The sequence below is a fragment of the Salvia hispanica genome, chromosome 2 (genome assembly GCF_029641045.1).
Source record: "Salvia hispanica isolate PSC_SH4W2 chromosome 2, Shi_PSC_v1, whole genome shotgun sequence".
NCBI lineage: Eukaryota > Viridiplantae > Streptophyta > Magnoliopsida > Lamiales > Lamiaceae > Salvia > Salvia hispanica.
In genome coordinates this window covers 21,170,110-21,192,916 of record NC_142693.1, presented here as the reverse complement: position 1 = coordinate 21,192,916, position 22,807 = coordinate 21,170,110, and the positions used below count along the sequence as shown (strand labels likewise).

The 22,807-nt window shown below is 37.3% G+C and overlaps 4 protein-coding genes and 1 pseudogene across 4 annotated transcripts; 1 reads left to right on the top strand and 4 right to left on the bottom strand.

Moving 5' to 3' along the window:
* Window positions 1–4,189: 4,189 nt before the first annotated feature.
* On the top strand, window positions 4,190–6,545 carry LOC125201713 (multiprotein-bridging factor 1b-like). Its single transcript, XM_048099940.2, has 4 exons — window positions 4,190–4,397; window positions 5,396–5,479; window positions 6,010–6,092; window positions 6,197–6,545. The coding sequence occupies exons 1-4, from the start codon at window positions 4,265–4,267 to the stop codon at window positions 6,314–6,316; spliced, it is 420 nt and encodes a 139-aa protein (XP_047955897.1). The 5' UTR covers window positions 4,190–4,264; the 3' UTR covers window positions 6,317–6,545.
* A 449-nt stretch (window positions 6,546–6,994) lies between these two features.
* LOC125201632 (tubby-like F-box protein 7) lies at window positions 6,995–10,400 on the bottom strand. The gene is made up of 4 exons (XM_048099824.2): window positions 9,887–10,400; window positions 8,591–8,678; window positions 8,142–8,271; window positions 6,995–7,848 (listed from the first exon to the last, which is right to left on the bottom strand). Exons 1-4 carry the CDS (start codon window positions 10,313–10,315, stop codon window positions 7,269–7,271), a joined length of 1,227 nt encoding a protein of 408 aa, XP_047955781.1. The 5' UTR covers window positions 10,316–10,400; the 3' UTR covers window positions 6,995–7,268.
* Window positions 10,401–12,476: 2,076 nt separating this feature from the next.
* Window positions 12,477–14,161, bottom strand: LOC125201696 (transcription factor-like protein). The gene is made up of 2 exons (XM_048099913.2): window positions 13,688–14,161; window positions 12,477–12,869 (listed from the first exon to the last, which is right to left on the bottom strand). The coding sequence occupies exons 1-2, from the start codon at window positions 14,138–14,140 to the stop codon at window positions 12,630–12,632; spliced, it is 693 nt and encodes a 230-aa protein (XP_047955870.1). The 5' UTR covers window positions 14,141–14,161; the 3' UTR covers window positions 12,477–12,629.
* Window positions 14,162–14,877: 716 nt separating this feature from the next.
* LOC125201677 (protein DOG1-like 3 pseudogene) lies at window positions 14,878–16,595 on the bottom strand (annotated as a pseudogene).
* A 4,263-nt stretch (window positions 16,596–20,858) lies between these two features.
* On the bottom strand, window positions 20,859–21,428 carry LOC125201741 (uncharacterized). Its single transcript, XM_048099983.2, has 2 exons — window positions 21,244–21,428; window positions 20,859–21,161 (listed from the first exon to the last, which is right to left on the bottom strand). Exons 1-2 carry the CDS (start codon window positions 21,320–21,322, stop codon window positions 21,034–21,036), a joined length of 207 nt encoding a protein of 68 aa, XP_047955940.1. The 5' UTR covers window positions 21,323–21,428; the 3' UTR covers window positions 20,859–21,033.
* Between the last annotated feature and the right edge of the window lie 1,379 nt (window positions 21,429–22,807).

Below are 22,807 nucleotides of genomic sequence, written 5' to 3'. Positions count from 1 at the left end.
GTTTTTGGTGTAAAAAACCAGGGCATTTGAAGAAGGATTGCTTCGGGTGGAAGAAGAAGCAGGCTACATCTGGAAATCAACACACAAATACTTCTGATTGTGTGGAAACCATTGATGATGCAGAGGCGTTGAACGTGATGGAAGCAATTGATGGGGCTTCTTAGATCATGGACAGTGGGTGTAGCTTTCACATCTGCCCCAACTCAGATTGGTTTGAGGAGCTAGCTGATAGTTCTGGTACAGTGATTTTGGGAAACAATCAAAAATGTAATATCAGAGGAATTGGATCCATTAGATTGAGAATGCAAGATCAATCTGTAAAGGTTCTCAATGATGTCAGGTATATCCCCGAAGTGAAAAGAAACCTGATATCTTTGGGGTTATTGGAGTCAAAAGGATGTAGTTTCTTCTCCTCTGGTGGAAGAATGCTGGTGAAAAGAGGGGAAAGTGTTGTTATGACAGCTGAGAGAAGGGGGAGTCTTTACTATCTCTATGCGTCAGTGATTAAGGTTCAGAAGGAGGAGATGAATCTGGTAAAATCAGAAAGCTTGATGTTGTGGCATGGAAGACTTGGCCATCCGGCAATGGGAAGTGTTAAAGAACTGGTGAAGAAGCAGGTTATTTCAGCCAGTGATACAGAGGAATTGCAGCCATATCAGGATTGCATTCGAGGGAAGGGTAAGAAACTTCCATACCCCACTGGTAAACACAATTCTTCCTCTCCTTTAGATTATGTACATAGTGATCTATGGGGGCCAGCTTCTGTGAGTACTATAGGAGGAGGTAGATATTACATGTCTCTTATTGATGATTTTTCAAGGAAGATTTGGATATATGTGCTGAAATCCAAATCAGAAGCCTTTGGTAAATTTAAGGAATGGTGTAGTGAGGTTGAGTTGGAGAAGGGCTGTAAGGTGAAGTGCCTAAGAACTGATAATGGACTTGAGTATTTGTCCAAAGAGTTTGATGATTTCTGTAAACAGAAGGGAATGAAAAGGCATAAGACAGTTCCATTAAATCCTCAACAGAATGGGGTAGCAGAGAGGGCTAATAGGACCATAGTTGAGAGAGTCAGGTGCATGCTCTTCTCTTCAAGTCTGGGGAAGAAATTTTGGGGAGAAGCTGCCTCTACTGCGGTGTACTTGTTGAATAAATGTCCTTCATCCAGCATCAATGGGGATACACCATATTATAGATGGTTTGGGAAACATTCAAGTTACAGTGATCTAAAGATTTTTGGTTGTAAGGCCTTTGCCCATGTGAAGCAAGGGAAGTTAGACCCTAGAGCATTGATGTGTGTGATGTTGGGGTATCAAAAGGGGGTCAAAGGATACAGATTATGGTGTATTGAACCTGGGAATCACAAGATTATTGTAAGCAGAGATGTGATTTTCTTAGAGAATGATATGCCATATTTGAATAAGGGAATTACTTCTGATGGAGTAAGGATAGTTGCAGCAGAAGGTAATGATTTTGAGGCGGAGCCTGCAGATAAGGGAGATCATACCCAAGATGAAATTAGCCGTGAAGATGAATCTGCAACATAACAGATAGGCAGCAATGAAGCTAGTGTATCTGATGGGGGACCTGTGCAGCAAGATAGTGAGATTGGAGATCTGAGAAATTACATGCTGGCCAGAGACAGAGTTAGGAGAACATCAGAAATCCCAGCTAGGTTCTCTGACTCTGAAATGCTCTTCTATGCGTTTACTGCTGCAGAGGAAGTAGAGCTTGAGGAACCACTAACATACACAGAAGCCATGGGAGGCAATGAAAGGGATAAATGGTTGAGAGCAATGAATGATGAAATAGATTCATTACTGAAAAATAAAACATGGAGTCTGGTGGATAAAGTGGAAGGAAGGAAGTTGGTCAGTTGTAAGTGGATTTTCAAAAGGAAACTTGAAGCAGACGGCTCAATCAGATACAAGGCCAGGTTGGTTGCCAGAGGTTTCAGCCAAGAATATGGGATCGACTATAATGAGGTCTTTTCACCCGTTGTAAAACATAGCTCCATCAGAGTACTCATGTCTGTTGTGGCAAACAGAAATTGGGAATTGGAACAACTAGATGTCATAACGGCATTTCTGAATGGAGACTTAGAAGAGACCATCTACATGGTGCAGCCTGAGGGGTTTGCTAAGCCTGGAGAGGAAATGAAGGTTCGCAAGCTCAATAAGAGTATTTATGGGTTGAAACAGGCCAGTAGACAATGGCACAAGAAGTTCAACAATCACATGTTGAAATGTGGTTTCACAAGGTCAAAATATGACTCCTGTGTGTACTTCAAGAAGAGAGGTGGAGTTGTTGTGGCATACTTGCTTTTGTATGTAGATGATATGTTAGTTGCAGGAGCTAACATGAAAGAGGTGCAACTGGTGAAAGATGACTTGAACTCAGGATTTGATATGAAGGATCTTGGTCCTGCAAAGAGAATACTTGGCATGAGTATAGTCAGAGACAGAAAGGCTGGGGGCATTTGGCTTGGTCAGTCTGATTATATTTTGAGAATGCTGAAAAGATTCAAGATAGATAATCTCAAGGGAACTGGTACTCCATTGGCGCAACACTTCAAGCTGTCAGTGGATCAGAGACCTCAGAGTGAGAAGGAAAGAAAAGAGATGATGCTCATTCCTTATGCCAACATCATAGGTAGTGTGATGTATGCCATGATTTGTACACGGCCAGACATTGCGCAAGCAGTAAGTTTGACTAGTAGGTTTATGTCTGATCATGGGAAAGAACACTGGTCAGCTCTTAAGTGGCTTTTGCGGTACTTAAAAAATACAGCAAGTTTGGGTATCTGGTATGGAGGAGGCAGTGGTTGGTCTGGTGATGCTTTGATGGGGTTTAGTGACTCTGATTTTGCAGGGGATGTGGATAAGAGGAGATCACAGTCTGGTTATGTGTTCACAATGTTTGGCTCTGCGGTTAGTTGGAAGTCGAGACTTCAAGATGTAGTTGCCTTATCGACAGCAGAAGCGGAGTATATTGCTTTGACAGCTGCTGTTAAAGAAAGCTTTTGGCTGAGGGGGTTAGCTGCTGAATTTGGAGTGGTGCAGAAGTCAATAGCTATTGGCTGTGATAACAGCAGTGCCATATGCCTGGCAAAACACCAAGTTTTTCACGAACGTAGCAAGCACATCGATGTACGCTTGCACTTCATCAGATAGAAGATTGAAGAGGGCGAAGTATAGATATTCAAAGTGAGCACTGAGGTGAACCTAGCTGACATGCTTACAAAAGCTTTGCCTAGAGAGAAAGTAGAGCTTTGTAGGAGGCTGATATTCCTGCGGAATAAAGGTTAGAATTGCTTGAGCAAGGTGGAGATTTGTAGCTTATATGCTCAAGTCAACTCAATCTTTTATATGGGTGTTTAATCCTGTACGTAGATCTTATTCTTTAAGATCAAAAGATTGTGGACCATTGGATCATCAGCTCATTGATGATTTAGAGTTAGTTGATATATTAGCTTGTAAAATTCAATTAGGGCTCATATATCTCTGTTGTAATTCCCAAAATCAGAAACGAGTTGTGTTCTTCAATTCTTGAGTGATCAATAAAGTTCTCTTGATTCTCTCATATTGTGTGTTCTTCGATTCCAATAGTTAACAATCTGAATTTGGGATTTATTTTATACTTAATAGGTCGAAAATTTTAAATTAAGAATATGAAATGAAAAGAAGAAATGAAAATAAAATAAGATGGTAGTAGAGTAAATTCTAGTACTACATTACTACATACTTTTATTAAAATTCACATCTTCACAATTTTGTAAGCCTATTTTTTAAATGAAACAGAGTAAATTTATTAAAATAGTTTTCTTCAACGTCAACACTAATTTTATATGCCACATGGAATTTGCAACTCGTGAGTATAAAAATTCAAATTTATATTTTGAATTCGATCTTATCAACCAAAAAACTTCAGCGGAATATTGAAGTATGATTTTAAAAAGTTTTTTCTTTTCAAATAATGTTATCTAGAATTTTATTCCCCTCTCACGGAAAACCGAAAATGATATTTTTATTCTCCAGAAAAAGAAGATAATAAACAAAAAGATATTCTCCTATCCCCTGTTTGGCAAAACACGAAATGCCGCACGCATGTGGGCTCACCAAAACACCGTTTCCAAACAGATCCTCGCGAAGCATTTCTGCCATATATATAAACCCTTCCTTAGTCTCATAGAGCTGAAAGATCCCAAAAATTCTCCTCTATCTTCTACCTTCATCGATTAGCAGAACTTCCGAATTGAAAAAAAATGTCAGGATTCACACAGGATTGGGAGCCGGTAGTCATCCGCAAGAAGGCGCCGACCTCCGCTGCTCGCAAGGACGAGAAAGCCGTCAACGCCGCCCGCCGCGCCGGAGCTGAGATCGAGACCGTTAGAAAGGGTGAGTGTTGTTTCTCTGTGTGCGTAGCTATTTTGTTTTTATGTGAACGTGAATCAGTGTTTTTGAATTTGTGTGATATTCGTTGGAGGTTTAATTCGGTAGAGATTTTAATTTAGGGTTATGACTTTGAAGATTGAGAATAGTGACCGATTTTATCTGCTTTTGTTGGTTTGATTGTTCATCGTTTAGTGTCGAATTCATCATTTCCAGCTGGATTATGATTTATGCGGATTGATTGTTCATTGTATCTTTCTGGATTAGTGGTGAAATCTTGTGATTGGATTAGTGTTTGAATTTGTATAATACGTTCCTTCGTTGGAGGTTTTATTTGATAGAGATCTCTATTTGGGGTTATAACTTCGAAGATTTAGAATATTGACCAATTTCATCTACTTCTGGTGGTGTATTTTTCATTTTCTAGAGTTGAATTCATCTTTTTTAGTTGTATTTTGATTTATGTGTTTTAATATTGCCTAAATTTGTTGTATCTCTCAAATATTGTTTGTGGTTTATTTCTGGATGATTAATCATCGTTATGGATTAGTGGTGAAATCTGGTGATTTGATCAGTGTTTTGAATTTGTACAGTATGCGCCTGTGTTGGATGTTTTATTCAGTAGAGATGTTTATCTAGGGTTTTAACTTCAAAGATAGAGAGTAGTGACTAATTTCATCTACTTTTGGTGGTTTGATTGTTCATCGTTTATTGCCAACATTCCCAGCTGTATTATGATTCATGTGTTTTGTTATTGCCTAAAATTGTTGCATCTTTAACGAGTTTATGAGACTGATGGCACTTTGTAGCGTTTTTTTTGGGATGATTATTCATCTTTATGGATTAGTGGTTAAATCTCGTGATATGTCTACGCTTTTGTTTCATTTCTGGTGCCATGGAATTAAGTTTTATGTGACATTTTTGGTTTTGCTAACAATATACATAGCCTAGTCATTGAAATGCTGATGCTTGATTGTTGTAAATATAATTGTGTTATGCTGCAGCAACTGCCGGGTCGAACAGAGCTGCTTCCAGTAGTACCTCGTTGAATACCAGGAAGCTTGATGAAGATACAGAAAATCTTGCTCGTGAGTTGAATTTTGTTTTAATTTGTTTTTCTCTGGTTTTGAAGTACTATATTGATAAGTTCTACACTCAAATTTGAGATAAGATTTTTATATTAGTTGAAAACAATCTGTTCCTGCTGTCATGTTTTTTTGTGTTACTTTAGTTGGAATTATTGAGATCAAAGCATCATGCACTAATAGATTCATCTTAGATACGGACTCTTCTTATATTACTACTAATCTAATGAAGCCAGAATGATGATAACTATCTCTCAACAACTGCACCATTGAAATGCTGATGCTTGATTGTTGTAAATATAATTGCCAAAGTCGTGCTTCTACAGCTGCTTGTTTTGCTCTTGTGTTTAAAGTACATAGTTGGAAAAACGATGAGGGCTTCATGTACCTGCCCAACATTCTTTTATATGAATATGTCCCGACTATTTTGCAGTCGATGTTGTACTGGATGTATATCTCTGGTTTATGTAGTACAACAATCATTTCTTTGTTATTGTGTATCAACTAACAAGAAACTCTGATTGTTATCACAGATGAAAAGGTTCCGACTGAATTAAAGAAGGCAATCATGCAGGCTCGAATGGATAAGAAACTCACACAAGCTCAACTTGCTCAGGTTTGATTACTATATCTGTGTTTGATGTGTTCATACAGTTCCAGATTGCGATCAATCATTTTCCATTCTCTGGTACATAATCGAATGGACTTCACGTGATGCAGATTATAAACGAGAAACCCCAGATCATACAGGAATACGAATCTGGAAAAGCAATTCCCAATCAGCAGATCATATCCAAACTGGAGAGGGCTCTTGGTGCGAAACTGCGCGGAAAGAAATAATACAACGGGGTGTAAATTATCCTCTATCATCTTTCTATTCGAGTGTTTCGAACGCATATCAAGATACTAAAGAATAGGTTTGCCTGTCCTTCTGAAACATGCTTAGTTCTAAATGAGGCATCCTTAGATCTGATACTCTAATTGCTTATGAAAACTTGATTATCTCAATTATCTTGAAAAATATGTGGTGGTTTTGTGTTATTAATAAACAGCTTGTGTTTTTATTGCTTCGGAAATGGTATATTGTGTGTGAGGTCGTTATCGTGTCTACACGGTAAGGTCAAACCCAAATACGATTCGAAAGATAACCCTTGACACGGACATGACACAAATGTGATTAATTTGTGTTGGCACAACCCGGTGGAAACATGACAATAAAAAATGAATTTCACACAACGTAACAATCATATAAAGTCTAGACTTTTGTTCGTTCATCGATAAGATTCTTATTTCACATTTACCACAAATGGTAATAGTAAATAAGCCTCAATCCACTCTTCCTTAATATTTTTAAAACACGTGTAGTGGAACTGAGAGTAAGTTTCTTCTCTAAGTTGTTACAAAACAATATTTTTTTTGTTTGTAGGCTCTGCTTTTATGGAAGTTTAATTTAATCTTGTGTAATTGAAACATTCTACTATAGAGGACTACAAATATTTTGTAAATAAAGTTGAAACATTAAAAAAAATCAAAATAATGGAATACCTTCATTTACAATTTACGTATATTTTTTTTCACCAGACCCTCAGATACAAAAGAAAACTGCCGGTGAAAAAAGCAAAAACGATCCATCAATTTGTTCAGACCAGCAAAAACAATTTATTTACTAAAATTTACTTCAAACTCATTTAACAGCAGCCTTAAATACTTATTAGATCATGAAATAGAGGCATGGCTGCATGAGCAAGAAGCCGAACCTCGACACCGTTGTAGAACCCGACAGCCTCTTCCTTCACTCGCACGCCAGTTTCGTCCCAAAACTGGACAGGCAGATGGCGAACGCTTGGAAGGCCGAGAGAGGCTGCCTGTAGTCCATCGTGAAGGTGTCGTCACTCACCTTTCCAAACTGGAGCACCACTGTCTCCGCATCACCCTTTCCGTCAGGCTTGCTCTGGTCTACGGTCGCAACCATTTGGAAGTTCTTGACCGACGCGACAGTCACCCGGCCGTGAAAATTCAAGCACCAGCATTCCAAGTGGTCGTGCCACCGCGGAGCTTTGTTTTTCAAGACTGTGAACCCGGGAGCGGGTGATGCATCTTGCTTCTCTGTTTTCAATCCGTGTTCGTGTCCGTCGTTCGAGGTTTCCTCAGAGGACGGGCATGTGATTTTGCAGGACATCCTCCTCGGACCCCGAGATTTCAACAGATTAAACTTGTATGACACAGTCCCAATTTTAAAGTTACCAGATGGGACTTGGGGGCTTATCTGCTTGCTTCCGATACGGCGCCCAGCCTTGGTGCTCGATGACTTTGCACCACTGTGGGGCGTTTGGCTATCGTAGATCTTGAAATTAGTACCAAGGAAATCTGATCTGCCATATCAGATGAAAACATTGGTTATAAAAAACATTGATCTGCGACACCAGCAATTAAGTTGAATCTTTCTCATACTCAGCAATTTTTATTAATGAAATAAAGCTGCAAATCATCGAACAAAATGGAAATCGGTTCGTTCTAATGGATCAGTGCGTTTGAATAAATATCAATTGCTTTAAAGGGACGAAAGCAGCCAGTAAGCATCATTTAGATGGCTTACCAAAAGCAACGATAAAAAAAAAAAACAGGACATCATTGACTTTCAAATAGCATGTGTATAAATTATTACCTCAATTTTCCAACGTAGGATTTACTTCCCGGAGATAGATCACTTGCATCCAATGATATGATGTACTCAGTGCGTCCACCACTTCGGTATCTTCGTGCAGCTAGGAGAAACTTGCCATTGTCCGTAAACGCTGTAAAAACCCATCACGTATCAGCAATAGAAGTTTCCATTCACTTAGTACCAGAATCAATAGGATAATGTAAAAAAGGACCATGATTTGTAATTATAAAACCTATATATACATAGCGAAGTCCAGTATTTTACTAAATCAATGATGGATGAGGAGATTTGATGTGATAAACAGATGCATCTATGTCCAGTTTAGTTGTATCGCGAATTTGGTAATGGTTAAAATGATTAAGAAGCTTAGTCATCCATGACAGAGTAAGGTAACATACACAGATTAAGAAGCAAATATAATTGAAAATTGAGTGTAAAAGCATACTCACATGGGGAGAGAGCAAGATACAGGTAAAATGTGGCATTCTTCTTGTCACGTTTTATAAGGCACTGGTTCGGTGAGTCTTTTGGCCCTGCCTGCAGTATACAAAATGAACATAATATTCAGGGATTTATCGGTATATAGTACCGGATAGAAGTAGGATCTGATATACAGGTTCAAGTCTGTTAAATCACACATTCCATTCCTCACCAAACTCATAAACAAACAATCACAGATTTCTAAGAACATAAAAACAATCCATTATCATCCACCATATTCATTTCCTGTTATCAATGACAGACTAACATATCAAATTGACCAAATTTTATCAAAACAGCATTGTGACGCAATACCGATTTGTTAATATACCAATATTATCAATATACTTCAGACAATTTAATTGACCAAATTTTATCCAACAGAAAAATGAACTCCTAAAACAAGCTGAAATCCTTCATCGAAACATCATTGTGACGCAATACCAATTTGTTAAATCAATCCTGCACACAATATCGGGATCGAAACCTATCTAAATCAGGTAACCGATTGTGAGAGCTTAATTGCCCAAATTTTATTCAACGGAAACAATGAACCCCTAAAACATGCTGAAATCCTTCGTCAAATCATCATTATGACTCAATAACGATTAGTTAATCAATCCTACATTGATAGAAACCTAACTAACTCAGGCTAACCAATTCCGAGAGTTCAATTGCCCAAATTTTATTCAACGTAAACCATGAACTCCTATAACATGCTGAAATTAATCCTTCATCGAATATCATTATGACTGGATACATATTTGTTAAATCAATCCTGTACTCAACATTGTGAACGAAACCTAACTAACTCAGGCTAACCGATTCCGAGAGTTTAATTGCCAAAATTTTATTCAATGGAAACCGTGAATTCCTAAAACATGCTGAAATCCTTCATCGAATCATCATTATGACTCAATACCGATTTGTTAAATCAATCCTGCATTCAACATTGAGATCGAAACCTAACTAACTTAGGCTAATCGATTCCGAGAGTTTAATTGCCCAAATTTTATTTAGCGGAAACAATGAACTCCAAAAACATGCCGAAATGAGTGAATTTCTTCACCGAATAATCAATATGACTCAATACTGATCTGTTAAATCTATCCTGTATTCAACATAGGGATCGACACCTAAATCACTATAGCTAACCAATTCCGATACGCAATTAGACGATCGCCAAAACAATTCGAAAATCACGCGATTAAACCAAAAAATACACAATTCGAATTCCAAAAATTCACCAAAAATCAGAGGCGAACCTTTTTGAGCGAAGGCGGAAACGTGATTATCCCAGGATGATCAACGGAAGCCTTCTCCGCAGCCTCCTTGGCCGCCTCCCTCCATTTCCTGCAGACGCAGGCGCACGCGACGACGTTTTGGCGCTGCGGCGACTGCTCCTCCATCGCCTCCACTCGCTGCATTATTTCCCCGAGAAGCTCCGGCAGCATCCCCGCCCATCGATCCGACTCATCCGAATCGACGGCGATCCTCTGCTGCTGCTTCTGCCTCCCCCGCAGCCCCCTCTCGCTGTCACTCCACACACCATTGCCATCGCCGCTGTTTGAAATCCTGCTTCCCTCTCTGCCGAGATCGATTTCGTCCTGGAGATCGCGGTGCTTGGATTGCTTGCGCGATTTGGTGACTGAGCGGATGAATCTTCGCGGGAGAAAAGATCGTTTGGACGACATCTCGTTACCGCAGAGAGAGAGAGGGAGAATGAGTGCTAGAGAGAGAGAGAGGGGGACATGGGGGATCTCTAGAGAGATAATAAAGCTTTACTATTATTGGAGACGACATATATCGAAATGGAGTTCGTGGGTGATAGGCTCACATGTCTGTTATGGACGACTGCGTCACAGACCAATGGTGCACCTATTTTTGGTTTATTTGGATTAATAAATCTTAGGGCTTGTTTGGTAGCTATGTCATGTTTCGACTAGACATGATACCATTATGATAGTAATCATAGTTTCAATTAGTTAATTTACATATATTGGGTGTTTGGTAGATTAAGATAATTGTGAGTTATCTTATTGTAGTGTTTGGTACAATAAGTCACAAGTAAGGATTAAAATTATAATTGTCAAAATTATCCTCATTAGTTTAAGTTAATTACTAAACTATCATCATTTTGCCCTAATAATTCCTATAAAATCGTTTTGTTTAAAATTAACATCTTTTCAAGCTAAACTCCTTACAAAAATTAGCATCTTTATATCAAAAAACTTATATTTATTTTGGTATTCTATTTGTGTGAGCATTAATAATTTTGGACAAATTTTATGAATAATCAATTATTATTTTGGACAAATTCTATATGAAAATATTTTATCAAGTACCAAATTTTATATGTTCAATTTTTTGAAGTTTAAAGCGTTATGTTTAAAACAAAAGTAATTGCCTTCAAGTATTACGTAATTATAAATATAATATAATATAATATAATGTAAATAAAGTAATATAATGAGAATATAATATGATTTAATGTAAAGTAATATAACAAGAACACAAAGTAATATAATGAGAATATTATAATATAATATAATGTAAATAAAATAACAAAGTAATATAATTAGAACAACAAATTGACATCAACAATATTCTTAATATGATTTAATAGGAAAATGACGTCCTTCAATACAACAACTAAGTAAAATTGATGGGTTAGAAATCTTGATGGGTAAAATTGTATTTTGCTAACTTAACTAGGCTTCCATGATAAATAACATAGGATTTTGGGTAGTTACAAATATGACTAAAACATAAGATTTTCAGTGGGCTTTGTGCGGGCCGGAAATAAAACACGGGTTACTATGTTTGGTAACATAACTACCAAACACACAAATAAATCCAGATTAATCTCTTATCTAGGCGAAACATAGCTACCAAACGGCCCCTTAATATATAAGGGGAAAGGTTTAATTACAAATTCCCTAAGAAAAGGTTTTAATACATAGTATCAAATTACAATTATAGCATGATTTTTAAAGTGATCCAAATATATTAATCGCCTATTAATTTCTTGTTGTGTGCTTCTAGAACCACTTTGTTTCTAGAGAGTGAGAGGCCGTTGGTGGTCGCGGCTTATGCTTCTCTTTCTAGGACTGCGTTTATCGGATGTGTGCGGTCGACCGCCGCATCAATTTAAATTAAAAAAAAAATTAAAATTAGAGGCCCTTCTCTCTCCATGACCGGGCCGCTTCCAATGCAAAAGCCAACCGACTGGTCTCCGTGCTATTTCATTTTTCATTTCATCCACCAATGAGATTGTGTCAAATACACAATCTTACATTTTTAAATTAATTTATCTTTAATATATCATATTAAAAAATTATATCAAAAATTCATAATTTTTCTTATTTTTCCTTTCGAATTCTAGTTCAATTGTTTTGTATGATCTCAATTTTAAATGACAGTTAAGTATATCTCAATTGCATTGATTTTGTTATTTACAGTCTCAATTTTAAATGACCTACTATTTACAGTAATTTTTTTGTGATCTGTAACCTCAATTTTGTAGATCTATTTTGTAAATTATTAGGATACGGTCAAACTTGGAGAAATATATACTCCATATGCAAAGTATTTATTGAAAACTAAGTAAATTAAAAATCATTAAAATCGAAGTCGTATAAGACGATCCGAAACTTTATACTATTTGAATTTTTCTTGCGATTCAAGAGTCAAATTATAAGTGGCAAAATGTAACACGTGTCGACATGCATGCTACCAACATAAATTCCGTAACTAACCACAATCAATACATAATAAATTACATAAACCGAGGCACAACTATAGAAAATCTATATACAATTGTAAAATTAATATCAATACTTTCTTAATTTAAGATTAGAAAATTTAACAAAATTTCATTCAAAATCAATTAAAATAAGACGTGACAAAAAAACTGGTTAATTAGAAAAAGTGGCGGGGAAAATAACCAACAACCGCATACGGTTGAATCGGTGGCCGCCCGCCTTATTCCATAGTTAATTTTCCGATCTATTTATGGGAGGCAGTGGCGCGGCGGCGATCTTGTTGAATGCCCCAAGCGCGGATCCCGAACTGGAGATCCGCGGCTGCGACCAAGAACTCGGCCGCCTGCTGCAGCGTCAGCAGCTCGACCAAGTTCTTGATCGTCTTCAGCCGCAGCTCGTCTGCCTTCTCCAGAATCACCGATAGTTTCTCCATCTTCACATCCACGCCGGCGTACATGATTCCGACTATATCAGTTGCCTCGTCCTGGATAGGAAAATTGATAGAAAAATCATAAATTTTATTTGATCCTGGATAGAAAATTGACGAAAAAACCACAAAATTTAGTTAAATTCTGGTCTGGTTCGACAACCAACCAATCATGTACTTTGGATTCGATTGCAATTATCCTACCTTTAAAGATCAAAAGAATTTATGAAATTTAGGTTTGTTTGCAATAATGTAATATATATAGACGATAATTTTAACTCATTGGCAATGATCACGTCCCAAAATTTTATTTAGCTAGAAAAATTCTGAAGTTAGAATTCGTCTACAATTATCTTGCAGCAAAAGCAAAATAATCTAACAAGTGCAATATATATAGACAACAATTTTAAATTCAACTAGAAATATCATCATGAAGTTTGGATTTAGTTACAATTATCTTATTACGAAAGATATTCCGCTAAAAAATAGTTTGCTACTCCCTCCGTCCCCCGTTACTTGACACAGTTTGCCATTTTGGTCCGTCACCCATTACTTGACACACTTCACTTTTTCTATTTTTGGCAGTGGACCCCATATTCCACTGACACTTTAAAACTAATTCCACTAACTCATTCTTACTCACATTTATTATAAAATTAATACTTTAAAAAGTAGGACCCACGTCTCACCAACTTTTTCAACACCCTTTCCATTACATTTCTTAAAACCCGTGCCGGATCAAACCGTGTCAAGTAGTGGGGGACGAAGGGAGTACAATTTACCAAAAATAAATGTGTAATGTATCAGAATTTGATCAATTTTTATGATTTTTTCAACAATTCAACAATGAAACGAAGATTGATTTTGACAATAACCTGCCAGTCGCAGAGCTGGTCGGTGATGTCGTTCTCGAGCTGCACGGTCTCGATCTGCAGCTCGCTGACGCGTCGGAACTGACCAGGCGACAAGTCCCCGAGGTCGCCAGTGTGGTGACCTCGGAGAATGTCCACAACATGTGACTCAAACAAGATGCTAGACTCCGTGTAGACAAGGTGGAACGCGGTGGTGGGCCGCCACCCACCGATCCAGTGGAGGGACCGCTCGAGGGTGGTGGTCCACGGCGCCGCGAAGAAGGCCAGCACGTCACCGCGGGCGGCCGCGGCCTTGGATCGGTAGTACTCCGCGTAGTGGGCCACGGCCCTCCCGACCAGCTGGCGGAGCAGGGCGCGCTGCTCCTCGGTGGCCGGGGGGACCGGGGCCCCGCGGAGCTGCTGCACGAGGCCGCGGAGCTCGTCGAACCACGACTCGTAGAAGCGCTGGAAGGACATTGTGGGTGAGTGAGTGTGTGTTTTTGGAGGGGGGTTTTAATAGGGAGAGGGCACGTTGCATGAGAATGGGCTGTGGAGCGGTGCCGCGTGGTGTGAGAAAACTGTTTGAGGTTTATTTCTTTGACACCTAAGCTTTGCCTCCTCCGACCCTTCCATCAATTCAAAGGTTGACCCCAAAACCACCTTCTTCTCTCTCTCTCTCAATCTACCATCTTCATTAATTGTAATTAGTACTCACTCTGTCCCGTAATAGGAGTCATATTTGGTGTCAGTATGAGTTTTTAAAAAGAGTAAAAAATAGTAGATTGAAAAATTAGTGGAATATGAAGTCCACTTTTTTATAGTACTATTAGTTTTATATCCTTCCGTCTCGCAATTAGAGTCCAATTTAGTCATGACACGGGTTTTAAGAAATATAAGGAAAAGTGAGTTGAATAATTTAGTGGAATATGCATCTCACTTATATATAATAGTTTTATAATAACATGTGAGTAGAATAACTTGGTAAAATGTGAGGTCTACTTACTATTTATGGTAAAAGTAATATGACTCTTATTGTGGGACGGAGTAAAATGGCAAAACAAGACTTTTATTGTGGGACGGAGGATTAATAGAATATGAGTGAAATGAGTTAGTGGAACGTGAGACCGGCTTACCATTTATGGTAAAAGTGAAATATAACTCTAATTGAGGATGGACTGAAATGATAAGTATGACTTTTATTATAGGACGGAAGGAGTATTAATCATGAGTGGAAAATGAAACTCTTCTGAATCATCTCGTCAGAGAGAGAAACTTACCCTATATTCGCAGAGACTAATTTTATTGGATGGCAGAGATGCATAAAAAACTCGACCTACCTTTAGTGCATCTTGCTTTATTCCTTAACTAGTAGGAGAAAGCACATAAACTTTATATACATGGACATGGGGAGAAAGTCGTTCATGTGGATGTTTGTTCCTCCCTTCTGGAACCCCAGCAATGCATTGAGATGTGGAGCTGCTTCGCGGCGATCAGGAGATCGACGGCCTGCACCGGGCTGAGGATTCTCATCACCTCCTTAAGCGTCTCCATCCTCAGCTTATCCGCCTCGCATATAACCTCCGCCATCGCTGCCTCGTGCGCTGCCATTGCCGCCTCCACCTCTCCGCTCCACTCCCCCACACTTCGCTTCGCCATCGTTGCCAGCGGCTCATCTGCAATTTCCTCCTGCAAAAAAATACACATTGTTTATGTGTTACGTGTGCGTTTGGATGTTTAGTGCATACGTTCGCCTCGACTAATTAGGGTTCAACGTTCTCCGATTCGAATTTATTAATCACAATTATGATTTGATTGATTATAAGTTTTCATTACCAGTATAACGCGATAATGTCTGATGCTAAAGGTCTCAAATACAAGTCAGTGTTAATTAAATTAAATAAAATAATGCACATGAGTCAGGGCAAAAGCATGAAGGACAAAATGTGAGCAGAGTTATTCTTAAATTAGCTTGAACTTTGACCTTATGATGACTTTTCAGTCCCAATTTACGGAAATGATAGACACTTTCCATTTTCGTTCGTCGCATAAAAATCGTTCTTAACTTCTTTCTCTTTAATAATGTGGACCTTATTCTCCATTTACATATTTCAATAAGTCAATGTGTCTACTTTTAGCGATGCAATTCGATTAGCCGGAAATTTTGTCTCGGGCTATTAATTAAGGTGGTTTTAGGTTTCCTAGATAAAATAATACCAAAATATAATATAGGATTGAGTTGTGAGTGAGATTATTTTAGTCATAGGGGATAGCTATGACCAATTATCTCATGATTATCCATTTAGGATTGAGTTATCTCATGAACCATACACACTACATATTTAATCACGGGATACGATCTTGCAAACCGAACACCCCTAAGTGAATAACGAAAATGAAATGTCAGCATAACGTCAAAATCCGAGCTATGTGTGATTTAATAATTAACCCAAAATTGACATTAATATATAATGTGTGCCTGTAAAGAAGCAATCCTTGTAGAAAACTGGTCCTCCTCCTTGACAGTCTTGCACTGCAGATCGTTGATCATTTCGAGCTGCCTCGCCGAGAGCTCGGCGAGGTTGCCCCGCCTCTCGCCGCGGAGGAACCCGTCGAGCTCGGACCCGCAGACGCAGTAGATGAGCCGGATGAAGAGCGAGGGCCGGCACCCTCCGACCCACATGAAGGCGGTCTCGAAGGCGGAGCACCATGGTGGGGACAGGAGGCACGGCGCGTCCTGCCTCGCCATGGCGGCCCGCCTTTCCGAGTACTCCTTGAAATGCTTGATGCACTTGTCCCTTAGGTGCTCCAGCTCCTCCTGGCTCGTGGCGGTCGGGTCGGCCGCCACGAGCTCGTCGAGGTCCTGCTGTTGCTGCGCCATCCAGTTGCGGAAGGCGCAGCAGAAGTTGGAGTGGTTGGAGGAGGCCATGGGGGAAAGAGGTGGGGTGAGGAGTTGAGGTTGATCATGGTTGGATTTTATAGTTTGCGTGCATGTGATGTAGTAGGGCTGCAGAGGTTGGATGGGTTATTTTGTTTGATGTTTTGTGCATGTGAGAAGAGGCCAAAAATGGTTGGAAATTGGAGAGGATTCGTGTACTACGTCATAGGTATTCAACTACTCCATGTCTCATAAGTACTCCCTCCGTTCCACAATAATAGAGGTATTTCATTTTTTGCATTCGTTTTAAAAAAATGATATAAAATAGTTAAAGTGGAGAAAGAGTGAAGTAAGAGAGAGAATAATGTAGAGAATGATCTTATCTACAATATTCTCTCTCATTTTACTTTTTCTCCACTTTAACTATTTATAATTATTTTTTCAACATGAGTGCGCAAAATGAAATGTCTCTATTACTATGGAATGGAGCGAATATGATTTATGTGTAACTTATCAAAAATGGAATATATGAGTGAAATGTAATGATTTTATAATATAATGTGAGTAGATTAATGAACTACTAAAGTTAAGTTTCGCCTATCGAAAACTATTAAGACTTATTTAAATATCTAAAATGATAAAATAAGACTTCTGAGTGTCGGGCCTATTTCTATGCATTGATTGCCAAATATGACATCTTCAAGAGAGAAAGGTATATTTCTCATCTTCTAAAAATAACAACTATACATTACTTATAAACTCCGAGAGAAGAAGGTAAATTTTGAAAAAGTAAAATAAAATAAGTATTAACTTTATATCTTTTATCTAGAAAAGAGGTATACATCTTTTCAAAATTGAAGAATATATAATATCTTCTTAAATACATTTTTCATTGAAATATAAAGTTTTATTAAAAATAATAAGAATGTCAGTTTTTTTCGGTCATCCCTTCTGAGTAAATCCTAACAATGGATTGTTAACTAGCTAGCCTAGTATTTTCAATATGTCGTGAGTGGGACTTTGAAAATGAAATATGTAAGAAATTCGAGTAAATTAATTAAGCTAGATTCGAAAAGTGGTTCGATAAATGAAGGATCAGAAACAATCAAGGCATTCACCAATTTCAATAATTTACATAAATATGTGTATCAACAATTGATTTTTTTTATTAAAGAATGATATCCAATTAGTAATTTTGATGGGGCCAGTTCCGAATCCACTAGATTTGCCAGTATAAGTTGCTGCAGAAGCTGGTTCGGAATTTGGAGTACTCAAAATGTCAGACGCTACATACTGGAGCAGCGTGCTAACCATGGTCCAAAACTCAATTTCGCAGCACTAACCAAAAATAGTTGCAAGAGTAAACGGAAAATCATTACGGATCTCGAATTATTGGTTAATTGTTGAATAAGGCTTAGAACCAGTAGTTCATTATCTAATACTAGAATTTTCCGTTCTAATACTCTATTTGTAAGGGTTCCAACGCAAGGTTCGTCCACAAGGGTTGAGTCAGGCTTAAGATCAAGCTGAAAGGCGTAATCAGTGTACAATAGGTGAATATACATATACGGTCATTGCTAGTCCCAAGGATGGAATAGGCTAGATTAGTCAAAGATGTTTATCGATTCAACAATGTAAAATAAGAAAGGGTAAAGAGCAGAGAAAATGCCTGAAGGCAGTGTTCGAGCACCAAATGCTATAACAATGAAGAAACTCATGCCATACTTCCAGGAAAAGCCCAAATTTGACATAAGTGGGCAGATAGAGAATAACTAGGGATGTGAGATAACACTCTATAAAAAGCTTGGTAAAATAGCCCCATAACTTCGGGAAATGGCCGCCTCCTCATAAAGGGGTTCGCGATAACTAGATACAATCGATACTTTACTAAAAACCACAAGTCTTTACAACGTTGTAAAACCACGTATTAGGGTTGCTGACTAACACCTACCCAGTGTTGGAGGCCAAGGAAGTTTTAAGAAACAAGAAAAAAGCCAAATTTAGTACTAGCATATATACATTTAGTATGATGTTAATATTATCCAGAGTCTGAATTTGAAAGTTCTAGTACTAAAATATATTTTAATAATTTAATATAATATTCCTTCAGCATTATTTCATAATTATTCAACCGATTTTCGCAACTAGCATAAATGACAAACGGTTCATTTTTCTTCGAGACTGATGCTAACTAGTAACTTGTACTCTACACATCCAGAAAATTTTAATTTATTGGTTTCAATTTTGTCACACAACTTGAATTTGTGGAACAAATAACATTTTCCACCTAATTAGGAAATACAGATCAATCTACACTATTCCATCGTTGTACTATCTACAATATCATAAGCGTTGCAATATAAAGTAATCACTTTGACTAGACACAGATTATTAGAAATACGAAAAAAATGGACAAAAAATTAAACGAATATGAATGTTATTTTTATAATAGAATGAGAGTGGAATGATACAATTGAATGCCGAGTCCACTTACTAAAAATAGAAAAATTGTAATAACACTTTTAAATGCGGGCATCAATTTCTAGTAAAATAGGACTTAATTTAATGGACGGAGAAAGTATATAATTTAGTCAAGATGTATAAAACTGATAGATCCATAGTTCTTAAAATGTGTGTGTGTGTTTCAGCACAGCCTTCTACAGCATATTCACCCATAGTTGCGAGAGTATGAGAGAGACAGCAAGCAGATATCTTCACCATCACTTCACTTAGTGGTCCAAACCTAACGGTTAATCTTCAACCATGCTGATGATTTAATTCAATAGAATAAATCATGTATCAACCTTATAAACAATATTGCTTCCAGAAATAATAGATATAGGTTATTTTATCTAATAGGCATGTAAAACTATATACATTTCGAAAATTCAAGTAGCTTCTGCCGGTTAGTACCTACATTCCCTTTCCATCTGTCTACACGACTCGCACATAGCACGCTAAATAAACTGCGTTCAAGGTTCCAGAAAGAAGAATCCGTGCAAGTCTCTCTCAGGTGTTCCCTCCCAGTATGCCGGTAACCAGAAAACAGTAGTACATTATTTTGGAAGTGATAGGAAGGTGATGACATCTACAACAAGAGTACAACATTGGCCTTCACCGAATTCCATCCACAACTAGCAGTAGATACGACTATAGTATAGCATATTAAAGCTAGTCCAAATATGTAGGAAAGGTGTGGTTTCTTGTGAATATTCATGACTTGGTGCAGATAGTCATATGATTAGAAGCTCAATCGAGAATTCATTCCTAGTGTTTAGCAGGGAGTTTCAGCCCTTGGAACGATCTTAAACAAAGAAAGCGAAACTGCAGATACTGAACTAAACTATCCTATGAAATCAAGGTTATAGAGTAGCTTGCTAATCCATCTACAATACCTTCTATATGCATTTTCTAGTATAAGTAGTTATGCTTTTGTACGCCTAATAAACTCTTCCTTTCCTGTTGCTGGAAATGCTTAAAATCATCAATAAACCTCCACTACTGGTTAAAGATTACCATCAATGAGAAAACTCAAGTTTTTTGTATCCTTCAAAAGGGATTTAGGATGCCAAAATCTCTTAAATTTGTTTTCAATCTATTTATTCAACCATCATCTTCAACTCAGCTGTACAACGATAAATGATTACCCCCTAAGTGATCAAGCCCTTCAATCTACTGCTGAATTACCGTAAGAAGCAGAGCAATTGAAGAACTAGGAGCTGTCTATTCATTCCTATAACACTCATCAATACATCGCAACATATACAAGCAAACCAATAGAGAAGATAATCATTCAAAACAGAAATCCACTCAACATGATAACCTAGTAGCATTACACTCAACACACCATTAGTCACATATATGTAGGCTGTAGCAGAAACTTCAAATTCAAAAAGTAGTTGCAATTTCAGTGTAGTTAGACCATGTTATATGTAATGCTCTTGAAATCATGCCAGAAGTCATCTTAGTCATAGACCGATAAAATGGAGTGGCATTGAAGCTTATACTCCAATCGCAAGCCAATCTTCTACGATATGACTGGAGCCACTAACTCAATCCAAATTAAATGTCGGATAAAAGCTTAAATCATCAGAATTAACCAAACTATCGATGATATGTGCGCATCAAAACGAATAGATGCAGGGATGGAGTCTGAGTCGACTTCCTCACTTACAATACACTGCTGCCCCAAATCAGTAGAATGTGAACCAGCAATTTCTTTCGTTACATTTTTTTATACAAATTCCTTAACTACAAAACTATTTAATAGTAAAAGTTTCCAATTTACTTCACAGACGATATGGCATAACTCAAAAAATCAAAACTCAGAATCATTAGAATCGATATAATTACGCAATACGCACAGAAACAGCAGCAAAATCCTCACATATAGTTTCATCAATCCAAGTGCACAATTTCTCAGCTACTAAATCGCCACAGAATCAAATCTAATAAATTTCAGCTTATTAAAAAACGAAACAAAACTGAATCAATCTCATTCACCAGCCTTCTGTACCACAGCCGGCGAATTTTCCGGAGACGATTCACTCATTTGCTGCTCCTTCTGAATCATCGATTTCTTCTCGTATTCTTTCCACTTGTTAATCACGGCAGTGCAAACAACTTACAGAAAAAAAAAAGTAGCTATTTCAAAACTACGGAAACTGTACGAATGAATTGATGAGTGAGTAGATAAAGTATGTACCTCCGGCGCCGACGAAGTAGAGGAGTCGAGTGAGCTTCGGCGCTACTTCTTCGCCCGGCGGTAATGGTATTGGTTTCATCTCTCTCTCTGGCGCGGAGAATTTGTGATCGGAAATTGGGGTTTCGCGGTTGGGGAAAAATCTCTTAAACCCAGATCCCAAATTAATTTCACTTAATTATTTTGTCAACTATTTTAATTCTTTTTTACAATAAACTGATTAATCACTACTTTCTTAGACTATATACCAAAACTAAGCCACAATTAAATTAGAAATGAGTAATAATTTAATAAGTACAAAATTCATCTTGGTAGCAAGGGATACAATATTTTATGCTGAACAAGGTAATACTGTAGTAGTAGTAGTACATATCGAAAGAGAATTTTGGCAAGTATCGGAGAACGGATCCTCAGCTGTGCCAATTCATATCGAAAGAGAATTGTGGTAAGTATTAGATAGGGCTGGGTAAATATATCGAAAAAACGGTATATCGATCGTATCGTATTGAAAAATATCGAAAAATATCGAATTTTCGGTATACCGAAACTTTCGGTACGATACAATACCATATCGAAAGTTTTAGGTATGATAACGATATGAATTTTCTTATAGCACGATATACCGTTTTATATCGAATATACGGTATATATCGATATTATCGGTATATCGAAATATATCGAAAATCAATACGTATCGAATTATCGATACATATCATTTATACCGTTTATACTGATGATAATAATAATAATAATAATAATAATAATAATAATAATAATAATAATAATAATAATAATAATAATAATAATTTATTTATTTTAAGATTAAAAGTTTAAATCATAAATATATCAATATAACTTAATTATATATATTTTGATTATGAAGATGTGGACAATGTTTATTTTATTATGTTAAAATTATATTAATTTTGGTTTTATTTTTTGGTTTTGAAATTATTTTTTTGGTATAAAGGTATTCGAAATGGTATAAAATTTCAGTATATCGTACGAAATATCGATATGCCGTTCAGAACGGTATACCGAAGTTCGGTACGATATACCGAAATTTTGAAACGGTAACGGTATAGTTTTTTTCCATCCCGAAATTTCGGTATGCCGAAACTTTTGAAACAATAATGATATGAAATTCTTTCATATCGATATTTTCGGTATGATAACGATACAAAATTTTTGATACGATTTATCGTATCGATCCAGCCCTAGTAGTAAGGAACGAATCCTCTGTTGTGCCAATTGGCACAACATGAGGTGCTGTGCATTAAACGCAGCATTCAACGAATAAAACGCAGGTATGTGTTTTTCATTTTATTTATTTCTCTCTCCTTTTTGTTAAAATTTCACTCCTTTTCCATTTTCCTTTATTTTACATGAATTACAAATTACTCCCTCCGTCCCATTTTAGGAGTCCCGGTTGAGTTCGGCACGGGTATTAAGAAATATAAAGAAAAGTTTGTGGAAAAAGATAGTGGAATGTGGGTACTACTTTTATATATTAGTTTTATAATAAAATGTGAGTGGAAAAAGGTGTGTGGAATTTGGGGCCTATTAC